The sequence below is a fragment of the Sturnira hondurensis genome, unplaced genomic scaffold (genome assembly GCF_014824575.4).
Source record: "Sturnira hondurensis isolate 20B ecotype Veracruz unplaced genomic scaffold, ASM1482457v3 Scaffold0008640, whole genome shotgun sequence".
Classification (NCBI taxonomy): Eukaryota; Metazoa; Chordata; class Mammalia; order Chiroptera; family Phyllostomidae; genus Sturnira; species Sturnira hondurensis.
Genome location: NW_028081271.1, coordinates 8,794,719 through 8,815,607, shown reverse-complemented (window position 1 = coordinate 8,815,607; position 20,889 = coordinate 8,794,719). Strand labels below are relative to the sequence as shown.

Below are 20,889 nucleotides of genomic sequence, written 5' to 3'. Positions count from 1 at the left end.
TATTTTTAGAAGAAAGAAATAGAAAAGCAGTTTTGTCAAAAGAAGTGTCTCAAATGTAGCAGAGTTGTTCATTTGATGATGCTGTATTTCAGCTTGAGTAGAACTAAAAGTTTCTTAGTACTAAAAAGTAATAAAGTGTTTTTTTATTAGATGAGTATTATAATTCAGATGTATATTGCTGTGTCCACAATTGAGGTTTACTATAAATAATCTTAAAGTGATTTGGTTATTTTGAATAGGATTCATTGGCAAAGTTTGCTGGCAGGAAACTGAAAGACTGTGGAGAGGATCTTCTTGTAGAGATATCAGAAGTGTTGTTCAATGAGCTGGCGTTCTTTAAGCTCATGCAGGATTTGGATAATAATAGCGTGACAGTTAAACAGAGATGCAAGAGGAAAATAGAAGCAGCTGGAGTGATACAGTCTTATGCCAAAGAGGTAAATTACATTCATTTTAATTTTAGAAGTAATTACAATCAGCATATATGTAGTTCTTGGTTATTACGAATAACTAAAATCTTGACCTCAGAAAAGTAGTTTTAAAGTGATACCAGTTAATCACATTCTAAATCAGTACATATGCCGGCTCCATACAGACTCTCAGTGGTGGTAGATCAGTGACTACAGATGAGGAACGCAGACAGGAAATCATGCACTAAGTGTGCATTGTCAGATACCTAGTTCACATTTCTGTCACCTACGCAGGCTTGCAGAGAAGAGGCGACAGGAATCTACCTGCCTCAGCTGCTGCCTGTCCCAGTAGATTCCCTAGTTGTGTGTGTCACTCCAGCCAACTCTGTGTGTGTGTGTGTGTGTGTGTGTGTGTGTGTGTGAGAGAGAGAGAGAGAGAGAGAGAGATTGAGATTGAGAATGTGACAGTGAGTCATGACTTGGGTCTTGTACTCCTCTGGCTTTGTATACCCTGTTAAATTAGTCCAGGTCACGTGTGAAGTTGGATGGGTTTTTTCCTCTCAGCTTGAGCCGTACAAGGGGCCTTTCCCCCTAGACCTGCACCCTTTTCTTGACTTATAATCATGAAAGGGAAAACAGGTCAGGACCCCAAACAAAGGGGTAACCCTTCTTCCTTAAATCTAAAGCAGATAAAGGCAAGCCATCTGTTTCACACTTTTTATAATATTTTTATTTTAGACGTAAAGAAGTTTCAGATTGTTTCAGCCACTGATTAGAGCTTGAGAACAATAAAACAGTATAATACAGTAAGTAATTGGAAGGACTACTTTAGATGGGCGATCTCACAAGGCTCTTCAAGAGGATGAAGTATGAGCCAAGGTGTGAAAGACAAAGGGGTTTACAGTGATGGTGAAGGGGAAGAGCTTTCGGGGAGTAACAGACTGAGGTGTGAAGACTCCAAGGCGGGACTGAGCAGTTAGTCCGGAGAACAGAGAGAAGGCCAGGGAGGCAGGGACACATTAACTGAATTAAAGAGTTCAGGATGTGAATTCGCAGAGGCATGTAAAGCCAGGTTATGGGGACTTAGAGGCTGTGCTGGGGACTTTCTGTTCTAAGCATGATGGAAATCCGTGGGAAAGTTTGAAATAGAGGAGTGACATTCTCTCGTGTACACTTTGAAGTTTTTGTGAGCATACCATGTCGAACAGGAGTTGTAGGAGAGGAGAGAAACGAGCAGAGAGGCCACTTGTAAGGGTGTTGCAGTGGTCCAGGTAAGAAACGGCGTGTCTTGGCTCTCAATGTGCAGCAACAGGTGCACTGAAGTGGTTGAGTCACAAGGCATTCTGGTGGTTTAAATGTAGACAATAGAAGTAACGTAGAGGGTTTTTTGACTTCGAGTTTGGGTTGAGTGAAGGGCCATTTACTGAGACTAGGAAGACTGAAAGAGGCTAGTGTATGGAAGGGGGGGATCATGACTTCCTGGTTGGACTTCGTACATTTGAGTACTCTCAGGTATCCAAGGAGATGTCACGGGGGGGTGTTGTTTTGGTTTTGTTACTTTTAAAGATTTGAATGAAAGGGTTTTATTTACATTTGTAAGATGCATACAGCTCTTTGGATGCTGGTCAAAATGCAGCATTTATTAAAGTTTACTGAATACCTAAGTATAATAATGCTGAAGAGTTACCCTAAATTTTGTTTGATTGACTTGCTTGTAGGCCAGAAGGATTCTTGAAGGAGATCGTGGCTCACCTGCTGCAGAAATTGACGAGGAAGACAAAGTACGTGCTTATTTGTGCCCTCAAGTAATGCTTTCTAAACAAGATATTAAATGACTCGAACAGCTTTTGCCCTAATGTTTGAGAGCAAAGTGTATTATCAAGGGTCTTGTCTTCTGACGAACTTTTATTTTCTTTTAAAAACAAAACTAAACTGTCTAAAGTGATTGTTTTTTTAATAAACAGTTAATGTTTTTTAATAAACAGATAATGACTGTTACTAATTTTTATGATAGACTTGGTATATACCTTTTAAAAATGTACTGGCACCCTTGGTATTTGTGTCAAAGCAAAATATTCACTTAGTTTTAGTATTTAAAATTGTGAGATAATTTTACGAGAACTCAAAAAAATCTAAATTTGAAGTAGTGAGACATAAAAGTACTAACAAAGTTTCACTTTCTGAAACAAATTGAAAACAAATTACTCAAACTTGTTTGTGGCTAGGACAAGGATGAGACTGAGACAGTTAAGCAGACTCAAACACCTGAAGAGTATGATGGTGACGGTCCCCAAAACGAGAGATCTGACATTTCCGATCAAGAGGAAGATGAAGAAAGTGAAGAATGCCCAGTGTCTATTAGTAAGTTTCAAGCCTTCGTGCTAGGTCATACCGTGTTCTTCGTAGGTCTGTGATTGAAACAGCCCGGTGGGTGTAACGGATAGGGAGTCAGGCGTCCCACAGCTCTGAGTCTGAATGGCAGTGTGGTGGTCCTGACGGAGTGACTTCTTTCTGCACCCCAGTTTCTCCTAGTGCCCACTGTGTAGATGATCTCTGATGCTGTATGTGAAAGACTTGCACAATAGAGAAATGCAGTAAATTGTAGCTATTAAGTACTGAAAGTTTACTTAAAGATTGTGTTAATCAATGTAGGTTTGTCCAAAGCTGAAACCCAAGCATTGACTAATTATGGAAGTGGAGAAGATGAGAATGAAGATGAAGAAATAGAAGAATTTGAGGAGGGACCTGTAGATGTTCAGACTTCACTTCAGGCTAACACTGAAACTACAGAAGAAAACGAACATGATGACCAGGTATTCCGGTGTCGACGACACCCCTCCCACCTGTCCCGTTTATACTACTGAAAGCAGATCCTTCTTCAGTGTCGAAATACAGCTTCCCTGTTTGCTTCCCTGTTTGCATTTTCATGAATCCAAATTTTTTAAATATCCTAATTGAAATACGAAACACTGTTTTTGTATTCGATGTTTAAAGCACTGTATTTTCTGCCTTGGCTGGTGTGGCTCAGTAGATAGAGCACTGGCCTGCAAACCAAAGGGTTGCTGGTTGGATTCTCAGTCAGGGCATGTGCCTGGGTTGCGGGCCAGGTTTTCACCAAGGGGCGTGCTAGCGGCAACCACACACTGATGTTTCTCTCCCTCTCTTTTTCTCTCCCTTCCCCTCTGTCTAAAATAAATAAATAAAATTTAAAAGAAAGCACTCTATTTTCTTTTTTTTTTTTTTTGGTAACAAGTCCTAAAATTTATGAGATTGCTTTAGAAGGTCTAGATTTCTAATTTATATTTTTTTCTAGCCATCATGGAAATAGTATGTAACAAAGTAAAATTATTCCCTTTACTGCCTCTGCCTCATCCTGCCTCAGAGGCGACACTTGTATGTTTTTTCTGCTATTTACTTTTGTATTTCTGAATAATACGCATCCGTGTGTATTTATTCATTCGTGTTCTAGATGTTATTTGTCAACTTTCTATTAATATAGTATGTAAAGATTTTTAGGTCACTTAGAGCTCCTTGTGTAATTACGTCTTTTGGTTAAAGTGTAAATATTACTGACTACTGAACTATGCATTTTTTTCACCTGAGTTTAGTGATTGTCTCAGTGTTTTATTTGCTTGGTTGTCTTTGAACACATACCCACGTCTTTGCTGTGCCCCCAGTAGGTGGATAAGTCTCTCAGTGGAATTTTCTACAAAAACCAAGTTGTCATTTTTGTCCTTTCTGGAGCATTCCCCCTTTCTGCTCTATTCTAGGTTTGTCTCTTAGACCTGCTAAAAATAATACAAAATAGTGGAATTCATAATATTCCAGTTCTCTGTACTATTTTGAGGTTAAGAAGGAAACTTTTCTTAGCTCTCTAGAAATTGTAGCCATGGCCTCCTTCTTAAAACACTTCTAGAAGACATTTAAAATCCCTGTGCATGAGGATCTTCCAGGTTGGACAAGTGCCACCACCAGCTTGGGGACCCCCTTTGTCATTCATAGGAGATCGCTGTTTTGGAATGCGGTCTTCGTCTTTCTCTTTCTTGATTTATTATCTCGTTTTGGTGGACCACATCTTTTAGTAAGTCTCTAAGAATGAGTGAGTAAAAGATTAAAAATTTGAGATTTTTATATGTCTAAGAAAGTCTTAACTTTTCCATGTTGAAATTATTTTCTCTCAGAGTTTTGAAGGCACTGTTTCTGTCTTCTAGTTTTCAGTACTGTTGAGAAGGCCAGTGAACACCTTTCTTAGTTCTGATCCTTTGTGTCTGTTTTTTTCTTTCCCATCCCAGAACTTCTCCCCTCCTGGGGTTCTGCATTTTTATAACGATATGCGACATCGTTGCAGGCCTTGTTTACCTCAGCATCTGGGGACTCAGTGGGCCTTTCTGGTTGTCATGCCCTTAATTGTCACACTCTTCAGTTTGATTAATTTTCTTTTATTCTTAATTTCTCACCATTTTCTCTTTTCTTTCTGTCTGGAATGAGTATTATTGGGTATTACTAGCCTCCATGGGCTGATCTTCTCATTTTCTTTTCCTTTTATGATCGTTACTTTTTTACAGCGCCCTCTTCTACCATCTAGAACTGTTTTTCAAATGTCTGCTGTACCTTTGGTGCTTATTTTAGAGAGTGATACACTGAAAACCCACTTGGGTTTCTTTTGGGCTTCACTCTAGGGCAGTTGGGTAGACAATTTGCTTTTTGAAATGTCAGCACCTGTTTTTTTTCTGGGGTTATTAGTTTCTCCAAAGAGGGCTGCCCAATCTCCTCCTGTCTGGGAAGAGGTATGCCTCCTTGGCTGCTGGTGTTTCTGCAGCCAGATATGGAGATGGGGCTGAGGGTCTCACCATTCGTTTTACAGGCGTGCACTGAATCCCTCTGTTTTCCGTGGCACTCTTTGTCCTGTCCTCATTCCTGCTTTCTGTACCCCACCTTTCCCCCTAGTGGCCCCCAGGCCTGAGACTTAAGTAGTTTAATTTCTCTTGACATGTAATCTCCTGTTTCCTGTTCAAGTTGGAGGAGGGAACCTAGGTGTCCACGTGTTCCTTAAACAGGTTCGCAGGTTCACCAACATCCGCTTTGCATCACCAACTCCCACCCCACCTTTATTCCTTCCTACAGTCTGGCACTTCCAGTAGGAGGTGGATTGCAGTTGTTTTCTCCCACTGCTGAAGGCACTCAGCTTTGGTCCTCTTTTGCCCACCCTGGTCAGTCCCTCTTCCACACTCTTAGCATCTACATGCAAACAGATGGAAGTTTTATTTAAGGTAGAGTTTGATCTGAAAAAAGAATAAAAACATAGTGGACTCTATAATACATACACCAGTCCTGTGTGTTATTTTGAGATTCTTTAAGGTGAGGAAACCTTTTTTCCTAGCTGTCCTGAAATTGCAGTCTCAGGCACGTCCTCCTGGAAACACTTTCAGGGGATATTTTTAACTCATTTGTATAACGGTCTCAGGCGGGACAAAAACCACATACTAGTCACCTCCTCCTGTCTATTGACCGTATATATTAGGCCTTGCTGTTGAGACATTTCTTTTTCCTTCCAGGTTCTACAACAGGAGTTTGAAAAACCAGCAGAAAGCAGAAATGTCCCATCAGAACAAGAAGCCACTGCTAGTAAAGGTAAGAAATCTAAACAGATTATTCAATTTTAGTATTATCTAAAGTACCTTTTACGTGCTCAGAAATTGAAAAAAAATTAAATTCTTAGCTAATGTAAGTTTGAAGGTATTTTTGACCCTTTCTCCCCCTAAAAACGTTGTAGAAAATGCAGGGCTTTGTTTTCTACAAAGAGTCCTTACGGAAAAGTTTACATACTTAAACACAAAGAATTCTGTAAGGTGTAGACATCTTTAGATAGAAACATGGGTTGTTTTTAAAAATACATGTTTTTACTCCTCAAAATTCTGCTTCATTTTACAAATCTGATGAATTTTAAGGGTTAAAGTTTTAAAACATCCCCACATGAATCCAATTAATTAAATTTGGAAACTGTTGATAAGGGAAATTTATAGTTGCCTTTTTTGGGGAGGTGTTAAATAGCCTGTATACACTGATTTAATATTGCCCTTACTTGGTGTCATAAAATTTTAACAGCTGTTGCATTCCACTAATGTTAAGACTTTCCTTCGATGACAGATGACCAGGACAGCGCTCCTGTGAAACCACGTTCCCTCAACATCTTGGAAAACGAGCGGCCCCTAAATAGCACTGTCCAGAAGGACTCGCCTCTGACTGCCGATTCGTCTAGACAGCCCAGCACTTTGCCCTTACCGTTAACGGAGACTGAGACCCTGGTGCCCAGAGTCAAAGAAGTGAAATCTGCTCAGGAAACGCCTGAAAGCTCCCTGGCGGGAAGTTCTGACACTGACTCCCCGGTGCTAGTGAATGACTATGTATGTATCACCACCTTTCTGAATATTTCTGCGTGTCACTTCTGTGCAAATTGATTTTCAGGGTAACAGTTTCAGCCTGTACATACAACTCTGCTTTGTGTTTAGGTTTAGAAACTGTCAAATTATTTTTATCTCTCATTAAAACTTACTTTAAACTTGAAGAGAAGGGTAATAGGAAATTAAAGTGACTATCTCAAAACCTAAAAGCTATTCTTTTTATAATGTTGAGAACCAAAGTGATGAGTTTTGCCTCAACCAGTGCGGAGTGGAGGTGCCTGAGTGGGGGGGTGACAGGAGATTTAGAAAAACACGACATAGTTTGAAGAAAAGCAGGGGCCAGGTGGGACATTGCCCTCTGATAGAGACAGTGACCCTGAACAGGGTCTCTGTGTTTATTTTATAGGGGGTGGTTGGCTAGAGCTCAAGGGCATTTTGCAAACTTAGGGAGAAGCTGCGGGCACAGTTTGTTCCATTCCCAGGCTATCAAATGATACATATGTCTTCTGCAAAAGTTACAGTTGCATTCAGCTGAAGCTTGTGGTTATCTATTCCCTTCTCAACTCCCTCGGGTTCTGGCTGCCCCCTGGCTTGGATCTGCCTTGCAGATGCAAGCAGTCAAGTGCCGCCTTGCGAAGGACTCAGCCTTGGCTTTGACACCAGCCTTCACCATCCTCCGGAGTTTTTGGTGGCGGCCTGGAGAGAGTTCATTTCAAATTCAGACCTGAAGGATAATGATACTTGAATCATGATTACTCCCTTATACATGCTTTCTCAACTGTGGTATTTAGGATACCTCGTAAGTCTCTGATAAACCGGAAAGACTTTGGGATGGGAAATAAAATAATTTGACAGTAGTAAAGTATCACTATATACTGAATGACATAAAAAACGCTAGAAAATATGCTACCAAATCTGAGCCTTTGTATCAATTTAATTTTATAGCAAGCAGGTTATTTTTTGCGTCCTTGGATTTATATGTGTTTTATATACTTTGTCTTATCAGCAAAAATGAACAGTGTACTCTTAGGTCTACAGAATGTATTTCACATATTTTTTAATTAACATCAGTATTCTTCCTAAAGATATATTTACAACTATGATTTTATAATTTCTCAGAAAGGGGGCTTATAATGTTTCAAAACCATTAGTAAAAAGTAATTCTTAACTGTTTTATTTATTTCACTACCAGTAAAATTATGCACTTAAAATTCTTATTAAGTTACCCACTAGATTTATTTTTATTATCATTTGATGAGTATGTAAAGTTGCTGAATTGAAGACTGCAATGAAATTAACTTGAAGTTGGAGTGTAGAGGGTCTTGAATTTGAATTTCAGCCAGGACACGGCTGAATATTTTAGCAGAAGAAAGTGCAGTGTCTGTGGTCATGGTCTGTGAAGACGCATCGGGTGACTGTGTAAAGTATGTGTCGAGGAGGCTCCATTATCACGGAAATAGAAAATACGAGCTAAATGAGTGCGGGAGGCGGGTAAGAACTATTTCAAGAAAAACCTACAGTTTACATGTGGGTTGGTAGAGGTAGGGTGATGGTAACTGTTAAAAATCAGAAAGGAGAACTAAGAGAATGAAAGAATTGAAGTTTCAGAAAAATACAGTATGAGGTGGTCACAAAAATGAGTGCTAAATTCATACCTCTTCTCTGTTCGACCCTCCACAGAGTTGATATTGAAAGTCTAAGTATTTACTTAGATTCTGCTGGATATCTCCCTCATGTGTTCTGTAAACGTATCAAGAAACAAGAGCTGTTCTTCTAATTACTTTAGCCCTAAACATAGCTACTTTTTCTCCCTTTAACTTGTATAAACCAGCCCTTTGTTTTATAAAATGAGAACAGAAAGCGCAGTGTTTCCCCTACCAGCACGTGTGTGGCCCTTTCTGTGGCCTCTGGATTCTCAGGCACAGATTGACTGTATTAGGGCACTAAGTACGATAGTTACTGGTGTGTACGTAGAAGAGTCCACGCCTGTCTCTGGCATGGATGACTGGTTTAAATCTGGAGTTTCTTCATTAAACATAATTTGTTTATCCTGCAGGAAGCAGAATCTGGTAATATAAGTCAGAAATCTGATGAAGAAGACTTTGTGAAAGTTGAAGATTTACCACTTAAATTGACAATATACTCAGAGGTAATTTGACTCTCTTCCATTAAACTTACCTTTATATAATAAATATTGTTAAGATGAAAATGATTTTGTTTTTTTCCCCCATCATTTTAAAGGCAGATCTAAGGAAGAAAATGGTACAAGAAGAACAGAAAAACCATTTATGTGCTGAATTGTTACGTGAAATGCAGACTGAAGAATTAGCTGGGAATTCTCAGACACTGAAAGAACCTGGTACGAATGACCAGTTTTAACAATATCATATTGAAAAATTATTCATTCTTACACCATCATTTTTTTTGTTTGTTTTTAATGCCCTGCTAGTACCTGGAAGATTTCAGCCATATATTGGAAAGGAAAAAACATAATTCCGTAAAATTTTTCGTTCATCCTCCTAATTTATAAAATGGTATTATCAGATCATTTCTTCTATTTAAAAACCTTTGGTTTTAGCAAAGTAGTGAACACACATGGTGTAAGAACGGGAAGCGGAGACCCCGTTGCTCTTCACTGTTGGTGGTTGGCTGTTCTGGAGGAGACCGTCGGTCTCACAACCATGCTCCTCACAGTCTTCTTAATTTTTTTCTCTGTTTGTTGCCTTTGTTATTTTCAATACGTACTTCCCTGTACATTTGCTAGTTTCGTCAACTCTGGTCGTTACCCAACTACTCCTTCCCTCCTCCTTTGCCTTCTCTGTCCAGTTTTTTTGCCATTCTCATGCAGAGATTATGATAATTATGCACATTCTTACATAATTAAGGTTATGAAAAGAAACACACATTTTGCTTTTGTAATATAGTAGTTAAATCTTGACTGTTTTTCTGAAGGTGGTTCTATGTAAATACGATTCAGTACAGAGCCAAGTGATGGTCCCAGATTGCCTTTTTATGGGTCTGATGGCATAGCCCCGGGCCACTCAGAGGAGAGCATTTCTTGGTCAAGGTCAAAAGATTTCTTGTTATTGTCTGTCAATTCGCCTGCTGATTAAAGTCATGTAAGGTTTTTCCCCTGGAAATGAGGTGAAGAGAGGCAGGCAAATGTCAGCCCTTCAGTGAACTCGCCAGGCTGCAGCCCGGCTCCACCTGTTAGAGTCTCAGCCGCACCGACTGCTCTGGTCCAGGCTGCAGCCTCCCCCGGGCGCTGTGCCTCCCGTGGCCACAGCATCTGGGCGCGCTGGCATCTTCTCCCCACTCTCTCTCAGAACCACCCTTCCTTTACAGTGCTTTTTTCCCCTAGTGGGTTGTTTGCTTGCTTTGTTTTGTTTTGAGAGAGATGAGGGGGATGGGAAGTACCTGGTCAGTCCGCATCTGAAACGGAGACCCTCCCCTGTCACAGCTGTTACAGCTGTTGCTGTGTGTCACCGGGGAGTTGTGGCAAACTGAGATAGTATTTCCTCGTAATACCTTTGTACTAAAAGTGAGTGCGCTAATTGATGGAAGACAAAATACCTAAGTTCTAGTAACATCTTAGTTCAGCAAGTACTTTATAAGGCATTAATTATTATTCTGTTTTTCAGAAACAGTGGGAGCCCAGAGCACATGAACATCTTCAGAGGCTCCTCTAACGCCCTTTACAGAGTCAGTGCATATGTGGAAATGGTTCTAAATAAACATCTGTTTTGATCTGTATGAAAATGTAAATTAGTTTGACACTGCATTTTTGATAAGTGTGTGAATTTCTGCCCATGGCAGTTTAAAACATAGGAAACTAAATTGGGGACAGATTCAAGCTTTGATACACTGTGGGGTTGTTTTTTGTTTTTTTCTCCGCCCCCGCCCCCCACCACTGTGGTGTTTGGTAATGTTGAATTTAAAATGCAGTTTTAAATAAAGTTTGGACTTAACTTCGAAACTTTTTTTGAAATTATGTTAAATTCTATACAGCAAGTCACTGTTCTCTATAATGAGGCCGTTCAAAGAAGAGCAGTGGTCAGGAGGTAGAGATGTACCCTATTTTTTTCTGAGTATTTTCTTGTGCTGTTACAGTGGTCTCAGTTCCCCCCGCTTTGTTGTAGTCTGGCCATCGCGCCAGGCTTCCAGAGAACGCCACTGTCACTGCTGTCGGCCTGGCGTGCTCTCGGATACCTGCATGTGGTACTCCTGCCCCTGAGACTGGGGCAGGCCGGGCAGGCTTCCGGGATGTCAGTGAAGTTAAAGACTAGAAATACTGTTCAAGTGGGTAGTAAGTTCAGAACACGTCTTAGTACCGATGAGGTAGTTCCCAGAATTTCAATTCCTATCTATGTTGCCTCCATCTAGAAATAAGTAAGTTTTATAAAATTAGAGAGTATTTCTGCATAGACAAGTAACATTGTGATTAATTTTAAATGAAAAACTGAGCTCTTTCAAATAGGGACTAACAGAACTGAATGTGTGTACCGGAATGCTAAGGTTCTGTGTGCCTTTGGGTAAACTTACTGAGATGGTAGCTTACAGCCGAAGTACAGCAGGTGCTTGTGTGGGGGGTGAGGGAGCTGAAGCACTGAGTAACGAAAATCCGTGTGACTCCTTCATTACTAAGTCAGCCAGCTTTTAAAAGATGGTTACCTTTAGTTCCCAGTCTAGCCATCTACCCCGCAAGGCTTCACAGAACCAGTTAAGTTATTTGACTGAAGAGAGTTTGGTTGATATTCCTTCAAAATCCTTACCAGCCTGTTACCTTATTATAAAACCGCAGTGTCCAATCAGGAAGTATTAAATGAGCCTTTTCCTCTGAGGACATTTACTGTATTGCTGCTTAATTTATATTATATGAGATGTGTATCTCCAGCTTTAACAAAACATACTCAGAAAACTCTCATTCCAGAATCAGGAGTTCTTATCCAACTGGCCTGACGTCAGGGAAACTGAAACAGTGAGTTTTTGTATGTATACTTCATATGTATACTTCAATTCTGAATTTGTTTTCTAGATTGTTCGGGGAGAGGGGAAAACTTCATTTCAGCACTCACGCCAAGCCTCCCCTATCGTGACTCTCTCTGCATGCATATTAAAGGTCGATGCAGTGGGGGAGCTGTACTTAACACCTCGGTGGTGGCTGTGCCTGTGAACCTTACCAGACTTGCTCGTTGGACTTGAACCTGCTGTAATCTAGTCTGCTGTTTTCTATTTTAGTAGGTAATTTAGTTTTAAAGTCCTTAGAGCTTTGAGAACAAATAACTCATTTCATGCTTTTCCCAGAAACTATTGCTAAAGGGTTAGGCATTAAATTTTCCTGTTTGTCTTAATTTATAAGTTAAAAATTTGTTTAGAAATGGGAGGTAGGCAAGGTTGAAAGGAGAGCGAGCCCTACACAGGTGGAGACAACGCCTGAAATAGTGAGCTCACCAGACTGTGCCAGGTACTCTTTGTATTTTGTAACATTTCACTTTGGGTAATGCTTTTTCACTGCTAATAAATGCATATCCTGCGTATGACCCTGTATTGCATTTTCATTTAAATTACTATACTCATTTACGCTTTAGAATTTATTCCAGAATTGTGGCTTATTTGACTTTGAGCTGTACAAAAGAAATCAAGACATGAAAAATAATGGCATCAACTATCCAGAGAGATTTATTAAACTTGCGACCATTTTCCTTACAGCGCAGGCTTGCTCTACTGCTTCTTAGTTGTGTCCACCTTATATACTATGTGGAGAACAGTCTCGTATTTACTCCAAATTAGACTGGTGTGTTTCTGGCTTACTGCTAAACTTTCTTTAATATAAGCATTCTTCATTCATCAGTCAAAGAAATGATTGGCTCTGGATTTCATTTATTTCACCATGCAAATGTGGTTACCTAGGCACCTTGCCTGGAAGAGCCAGCGTTTCCTGTTGTTCTCGCTGCACAGCTCTGGTTGTTACTCCAGTGTTCCCTGTCTTTACACGGCTGGCTCTTTCCTCACATTGGGGTTTCCAGTAAGGCATAGAGGGCAATCCTTTACTTACTAATGACTTTGATTTGTATATAAAAAGTTTTAATCATCTTACCAGTTCATCTGTCCAGTCTCCGATATCCATAACTAAAGCTTTGGGCCATCAGTTGACAGAAAGCTGTTGCCTTGAGAACTGACCCCAACATAAAGTTTCAGTGCCACAGAGTTCGCTCCTGTGTAATGTTCCTTCATTAAGACTTTCTACATGTGGTTAGTTACCCCTGATATTTCGGGCTATCAGATCGCATGTGATTAATTTACAGTAAATGATAGTTGTAAATGTTTCATATTGCAAGAGCTCCTCACCTTTAATGAACTGCATCTCCCACAGTATAGTAGCCCATTGAAGGCCATCTGGTGATCAGATGACATCTCAAAAGGACTTTGAAAGTAGAACGTGCTGCAGCAGGTCACTGCAGCCGTATTCAGTGTTTGTGTGAAGCCCCTCTCGGTGCGACTGTGGACACAGACGTTGCTGCTTCACCTGCTGGACGTTCAGTATTTCCCTGGAAGGGAAGCATGGCTAGTCTGTCCAGCGGAAGAGTGTTCGTGTGGATGCTCTGATGATGAGTGCTGCACACGTGTGTACCTACGCATCGNAGCCCATTGAAGGCCATCTGGTGATCAGATGACATCTCAAAAGGACTTTGAAAGTAGAACGTGCTGCAGCAGGTCACTGCAGCCGTATTCAGTGTTTGTGTGAAGCCTCTCTCGGTGCGACTGTGGACACAGATGTTGCTGCTTCACCTGCTGGGCGTTCAGTATTTCCCTGGAAGGGAAGCATGGCTAGTCTGTCCAGCGGAAGAGTGTTCGTGTGGATGCTCTGATGATGAGTGCTGCACACGTGTGTACCTACGCATCGCGTGCGTATCCGTGCTGGAGAGGAGGAGGTCTGCCAGAGCCCACACTTGCTTCTGTATTTTTTACTCAACCAGCATTTTTTTCTAACATGTCCTGGCTCTATATACCTTCTGTAATTGTCCCCTTTTTACCGAAGGAGGCAAAGTCTCAAGAACCCTCCGTAGAGTGAATCTTAGGTGTAGCGTTTTCCCCGTTTCACTTTTACTGTCTAGTTATCGTCTTTTATTTTCTCTCCTTTTTCATTCTCTCTTTTTATCCCCACACACCCCCAAAATGTTCGACAGAGATAGAATAATGGGGTTAAATTGAGCTACAAAATTTGTATTTCACATGGCTTTTTTGATTATATCATTGTTTCACTGTGGACTGCGTAAGACTGCACCTTGTCTTTATATTCCACCCCGCCGGTTGTCAAGTTTAGGTTCTATTGGTGTTCAGCAGGTTCATTTCTAATAACCCTTTTTTGTGGTCTGCCATTGAATTCTGTTTTATTTGAGTGACATTTCTGGTAATAGCTAGAAAAGTAAGGCATATTTCAGAATGTGTTTTCTAATGTAGTGTCAGTGGTCATCTAATGTTATGTCAGACTTTCACCTAGAAAATTTCTGTCCCTTCTGCTGGATTGTCAAGACTCAAGAGCTCAGCCTATAAAATGCTGTGGGCTGCAGCTTTTTTCCATATAAATGTTAACATTCATTTTAGTACATCAGAGCCCTTTAGCTTACAGTTCTTCCACAGACACTGTTTGGGCAGTATTGTAATAATGCACAGAGAGTATCCCTGTGACAGTTGGAAACGGGATGCCCAGGACATACTGATGCTGGCTGGCCAGGTGCTCGGCTGGCTGGAACAGTGTTCCGTGCCCTAAAAAGGGGGTGGGCGGGACCCCGTTGGGGTGTGTGCAGGAGGCACCTGATAATGCTTTTCACACCCATGTTTCTCTCTTCCCCTCCTTCCTTCCCTTTCCTCCCTCCCTCCCTAAAATCAATAAAACCTGTCCTCAGGTGAGGACTAAAAAAAACACAGTGATGCTATTTAACCCCTTTGGTTCCTCACTTTCCTGCCTGCAAAAAGAACTGGCCTGGATCCAAGGATGCTTGTAGTATTTACATTTTATCAAATGGTGATTAGCTGTATCTTTCAAAGGAAGATTTACAAAAAGAATTAAAAACAGAAATCAGTGAGTAAGCAATTATACAAATAATTATCAGTGTTTATTGAAGTCACTAAACAAGGAAGTGCTGAGAATCGATAATTCACGACAAAATTGGATTAGGATTAAATTGTAAGGATGGGTGTGACCTCAATTTGGGTCAGTCATCTTGTGATTTGCAAGGCTCTGGCCCTTCCTGTGGTGGGTGGCACAGCCTAAAAAAAGTGGCCATGTTACTTTCCACTAGAGGCCCTTCTGGGCCTGTTCCTCAGGCCACACCACATGGCATGGGAGAAGGGTGCTATTCATAGAGGAGCATTTTTCTTCCTGTTACCTCTAGGCCCGTGATTTTCAACCTGTGTACCACAATTTTTAAAACGTGTGATATGTGACTTTAGTATGATTTACTGTCAGATTTAAAAATTACAACAGCCAACACAAGAGCCATCTGGTGTGAAGGCCCTGTCTTGAACCATAAATATATAGGTCATATAATACAGTTGCATCTTATTCATCACGGTGCATAGTAAGGTTGCATCTGACTGGTTAATTTGGGGTACACAGAAATAAAAGTGTAGGCACCTAAGCTTTAAAAGTCACTTTGGAGCAAAAAGGGTAGGTAATTACTGTTACTATATTTTAAATCAATCAAACATTATTTTTTGGTGTGCTGCAGAATTGTAGCAGTCAGTTGAGGTGTGCCGTAAGATGAAAAAGGTTGAAGAGCACTGCTCTGGGCTTTGTAAAACCTTCACGACAGCCCCATCCTTAGCCTTAAACGCTGTTTTAACGTAGTCTTCCAACTTGAAATCCTAGACTATCTCTATGGTGAGATTCAAGACATTTATATGACAGTATATTCATACTCTGTTCAGAGTTAAACACTGGGATTCCTTGAGGTTTAACCTGGGGCTCTCAGTCGGAGGGGAGGCTGCCTCTGGGCTCCTGCACTCGGGCCGCTAAGGATTAGTCATGAAAATGGTAGCTGTTTAGTCATACGCTGAATACCCACTTACATAACTTGTAATTTAACTTGGCCATGTTCAGCTTTGATTTTTCCACGATAATGCCCACTCTCAGACAAACATGCAGGCATACACAAAGTCAGCGTACAAGACTGCTGGCAATGCTTCCAGTGACTTTATTCGGTGTTCTGCATACAACCGATAGGGAAATGAAGTGGATACAGCCATGCCCAGCTGGCATGCATTTCACAGTTCATTGTGAGTTGGAAAAGTTAACAAGTTCTGTTAGTATTTTTCATTAATGTATTGATTTCTGAAAAACATTTTTAGTAACTGAAGCTTTTAAAAAATACATACTGATCAGAAGTGGGTGATCTGTAGGAAAGTTTCAGACAGTGGGTTCGCCTCCCATTCTCCACAAGCCTGGCCTGTTCACTGTGCACTCACAGAACCTGGAGCACGGATTTGAGCCAACTTCCTGGGGTTTCAGAGGCCCAGGTATTGCTCATTAAGAAATAATACAGTTGAATGTCTCACCTCCCTCCCATCAAAGTTGGTGAAATGATATTGCTGTCACAAACAGCAAAGACAATCGCATAGAAAAATTTACAAATGTTAGATAAAAGTGAAAAACAATGTGGACTATCTACTGTAACTATTATACAGATGTACAGAATTCAGTGCCCACAGAGACTGCTTTATTCCATGGATGTGGGTCCCATAATAGATTACCATCCCCATCCCCAAATGTCCAAATGAAAACAAATTCTAAGCGGTTGTTGTACCTCACTCAGGTGAGAACAGCTGACTGTTTCTGCACAAATAGCCTGCAAAGTGTAAACATACCAAGATGGACAAGCTCATGCCTTAGAGAGGCCCTGCCCTGAGTCTCAGCTGCTGGTCAAAGGGCAGGCAGCTGCACAGGCTGACCACGCGAGAGCTACCCCCTCATCACAGCACGTTCTGTAGGCCAGGCGTGTGCTCACCAGCCGATACAGGGGTCTGGGCAGTCGCGCAGGTAAGTTTCAAATTGACCTCTGGTGACGTCTATCAGGGTTGTGAACACCGTCAGCTGAAACAACAGTTTTACTTTTAGGGTGTTTTCAATTCCAAGATGTCCTCTAATTCATACTAACGTTTTTGTGGAACTGCTTTATGAAGTCACCTAATATTAAATAATATATACTACATTGTAAAAACATAAAATAAGTGTTGAATAAAGTAAAGATCCAAGGAACTAGTAAGTTAGTGATAAAAAACCATTGATCTCAGTAGACTGTTACTCCAGGTTGAACGTATAAATACGCCTGGGAGGGACCCCGAGTCCCTCACGAGCCTACTGCAGGGCAGCACACTGCTCCACCGCCAGTGCTTTCAGACGGACCGAACCTTCCATTTGGGGTCTGTAGTCAGGCAAAGCTTCACGCGTATGGGATGTGAACAGTTTAGCTTTGGCTGTCCTCATCCTTAAAGCACATACAGTGGGGACACTACGCAGGCACGCAGATGCCAAGGCACACAGAATCCGTAAATGACCACCTCGAGCTCCCACGAATGGGGCGTGGACAAAGCAAGAAGTGTGGCAGGGTCAGCGGGCGCAGTCAGGCTCTGACCTGAATGCTCCCAGCAGGAGGAGTGGGTTCTGTCAGAGGTAAAGGGCACGCTGACGCTGGGGAGGGTTCGGGGATGAGAGCCAAGGGACAAGTCCTGGGGTGTGTGTCCAGAATACACAAGGGGGCAATGTTCGAAAACTGGATGCCTAGGAAACTTGGTGCGATGTTTTTAGCTATACCGTGAGGAAAAGATAAAAAATGTAATAAAGAGAAACCCTAATCCACCAAGACACAAACCTCTGTTTTGGAGGGGGTTAAGTTTTAGGTGTTTGTAGTGTACAGCGTAAGATTCTCTGATTAGGAGAGGTGAAAACTAAAATGCTACACTTAATTCAGTGCCATGTAAGTAAAACTTGGAACAATACTCTGATCAAATTGGATACCCAAGCCCCAGTGGTCAGTTTCTTTGTCACACCCCAGCAGTTACTATTTTGGTCACACAAAAACATTTTTAAAAATCAGCCTTAAGCTGAACATGACCCATGATTCTAGCTCTGATTTCTCCCAGGATAATGGGGCAGGAGGTGGGGGCAGATAAAACACAGGACGAAATTCTTTCCCTAAAAGCAAATACATGTATATATTTTTAAGCCCTGGCCAGGGGCTCAGGTGGGTAGAGATCACCCCAATATGCCAAGGTTGCAGGTTGGATCCCCGGTCAGGGCACATACAAGAATCAGCCAATGAATGTGTAGGTGAGTGGAGCAGCAGATTGATGTTGATGTCTGTCTGTCTGTCTGCTTCCCTCCATCCATCTCTCCCTCCCTCCCTCTCCTCCTCTCTCTCCAATCAGTCAATCCATAAAAACTGTAAATACCTTGTTGAGGACAGGTTTTGTTGACAGGATATCATACATGGTTGGTAATGAGATACTCTAAAACACAAAAATAGTTTGTTTAGCACGAGACTTATCCACACAAATGGGTCAGAAACCAAGACGTTCTTCCATCCACCTCCCTCCAACTCCCTAAACGAATGTCCCTTGGGGTCACTGTCAGAAGCAGAACTAATGGTTCTAATGTATCACTTTTTCTTTCTGACTCTTCCTCCCCCTTTAATTCTTGCCTGTTTGTCATTCAACTTCACCGAGCGGTGTCCAGAATTAGAATAAAAAAGGTAAGTACAGCAAAATTTAGCTCTTTAAAACAGCCCTGGCTGGAGTAGCTCAGTGGATTGAGCGCAGGCCTGCGAACCACATGATCGCGGTTCGATTCCCAGTCAGGGCACATGCCTGGGTTGCAGGTCAGTCCCCAGCAGGGGACCCACGAGAGGCAACTATACATTGATATTTCCCTCTCCCCTTCCCCTCTAAAAATAAATGAATAAAAAAAAAACCCCTCAGTGTGACTTTCCCTCGACACTGGATAGGATGAAGTTTATCAATTCCATAGAAGCCAAAGAAAAATGCCAGAACCGACGGAATCTTGAACGTCACCATCTCTTGTGTTACTTACGTCTTGTGTTGTATGGTTGAGACACATCTTTGCAGCTCCTCTGCGATCATCAAGGAAGAAGGGGTTCTTCCAGCGGTCATAATTAGTTTCCACCACATACCACCTACCCTGCTCAGGGTCGAGTCTAAACAGAGAGAGAGAGACTCCCCTCAGGCCCACGCCTCGCACCTGCACCCACGTCAGTCCGGGCCACAGTTCCGGTTCTGCCGCAGCACCAACACTTACACGTGCACATCCAGAGATTTTTTCCTGTCCCGTGTGATCACACAGCCCTCCCCAGTCTTGTTGCCTCCCAGGATGAAGTAGGCGGGGGCCAGTATCTTCGTTTTGATCAGGATATTCATGGCTTCTTCATAACTACATAAAAACATTTTTTAAAAAGCAAAAATTTTTAGTTGACACGGCATCAAAGATTTTTAACGACGGACACTAAGTGAAAACAAATAGTTGAGGAACACGTTCTTTAAGAAAGGGTGGTCAGCAATGGCTCGGGGGGGGCAGCTCTAACTCAGATGTGGCCGGACACCGATCCGAAATGTCCCCTCCGGTCTGGGGCACAACAGCCTCAGGGCGTCTCCCACCCTTACTGTGTGTGCCTTTCACTCCACAACAGAACCAGGGGGAACAGTGCTCATTACCACAGAGGGGCCTTAGGGAGTACAGAGTAAACCTTAAAAATGGGGGCTATTGATAAATGAAGTGGATCTGCAAAAAAGTACTATTCTCATTCCTGGAAGGCACTGGGAGTAGACTTGTCCATTCTAAGTCATTTTGATGTAGTGCCGGCTGCAGGCCATTCTGCTATTGTAAAGTTTCTGCACAGAATATAATTTCCAGGTTAACAGGCATTGTGATTTAAATGAACATTTTATTGTACATTTTTTATTTTATGCATGGGTCATTTTCTTTTGTCGTAGTGGCATTCTCTCTTACATTTTTTAAACAATTCACTTCCTGTTAACACACACACCACACACGTAAATGAAGAATTCCATACGAGGGTCACCTCAGAAACTCTGAAATAATTCTTCGATGGAAGGTAACCTAGAAAATTGTTTATATTTCAATATGAGTAATTAAAAAAATACAACCCACTAAAAGGATCATCCACCATGATCAAGTGGGATGGACCCCAGGGATGCAGAGATGGTGCAACAACCACAAAGCCAAGTGATACACCACGTTAACAAAATGAAGGATAAAAACCGTGTGACAGTCTCAACAGAGGCGGAGAAAGCATTTGACAATTTCCAACATACACCGATGATTAAAAACCACACAATATGGGTACAGAGGGGACGTGCCTCAACACCACAAAGGCCACGTGTGACAAGCTCGCAGATAACGTTCAGTGGTGAAAAGCTGAATGCTTTTCTTCTAAGATTAGGAACAAGGCGGAGATGCCCACTGTTACCATTTTTATTCAGTATTCTTTTTACGGCACTAGACAGCGATCATGCATGAGAGACAAAAGGCATCCAAATCAGAAAGGAAGAAGTAAAGCTCGCTATTCACAGATGACATAATACTATATATAGAAAACTGGAAGACTTCACACACACACACAAACTGTTAGAACTAACAGATTCAGTAAAGTTGCAGGATAAGATAAAAAATCAGTAGCTATGCACTAATAATGAGCTCTGAGAAGGAAACTAAAAGGACTGCATCCAAAAGAACAAAATACCAAGGAATAAGCTTAATCCAAAAGGTGAAATACCAGCACACTGAAAAATAGAAGACATTGATTAAAGAAATGGAAGATATAAATAAATGGAAAGATATTCCATGTTCATGGATTGAGAACAATCCATGGATTGAGAACAATCCATGATCATGGATTAATATTGCAAATATTAATCCACCTCAATTAATATTGTTAAGATGTCCATACTACCTAAAGCAATCTACCAGTTCAATCTACAAAATCACTTTGCAATGTATACAGATAATAAAACCTTTGTATACCTTAATTAATGTTATACACCAA

General features: G+C 41.4%; 2 protein-coding genes across 15 annotated transcripts in view; one reads left to right on the top strand and one right to left on the bottom strand.

The window, feature by feature from the left end:
* The window catches only part of PCM1 (pericentriolar material 1), an 83,731-nt gene extending 71,380 nt beyond the window's left edge, over positions 1-12,351 (top strand). For all 14 annotated transcript variants that reach the window (XM_037055232.1, XM_037055234.1, XM_037055236.1 and 11 more), the window contains 9 exons: positions 240-437; positions 2,129-2,191; positions 2,636-2,771; positions 3,063-3,223; positions 5,966-6,041; positions 6,558-6,814; positions 8,868-8,960; positions 9,053-9,170; positions 10,453-12,351. In XM_037055232.1, coding sequence (XP_036911127.1) covers positions 240-437; positions 2,129-2,191; positions 2,636-2,771; positions 3,063-3,223; positions 5,966-6,041; positions 6,558-6,814; positions 8,868-8,960; positions 9,053-9,170; positions 10,453-10,478 — 1,128 coding nt within the window. In that variant the 3' untranslated portion in view covers positions 10,479-12,351. The remainder of the gene's footprint in view (positions 1-239; positions 438-2,128; positions 2,192-2,635; positions 2,772-3,062; positions 3,224-5,965; positions 6,042-6,557; positions 6,815-8,867; positions 8,961-9,052; positions 9,171-10,452) is intronic.
* Positions 12,352-15,971: 3,620 nt separating this feature from the next.
* The window catches only part of ASAH1 (N-acylsphingosine amidohydrolase 1), a 29,067-nt gene continuing 24,149 nt past the window's right edge, over positions 15,972-20,889 (bottom strand). The window contains exons 11-14 of the mRNA XM_037055231.1: positions 19,125-19,256; positions 18,900-19,023; positions 18,263-18,319; positions 15,972-16,904 (exon numbers count right to left, since the gene is read on the bottom strand). Coding sequence (XP_036911126.1) covers positions 16,815-16,904; positions 18,263-18,319; positions 18,900-19,023; positions 19,125-19,256 — 403 coding nt within the window. The 3' untranslated portion in view covers positions 15,972-16,814. The remainder of the gene's footprint in view (positions 16,905-18,262; positions 18,320-18,899; positions 19,024-19,124; positions 19,257-20,889) is intronic.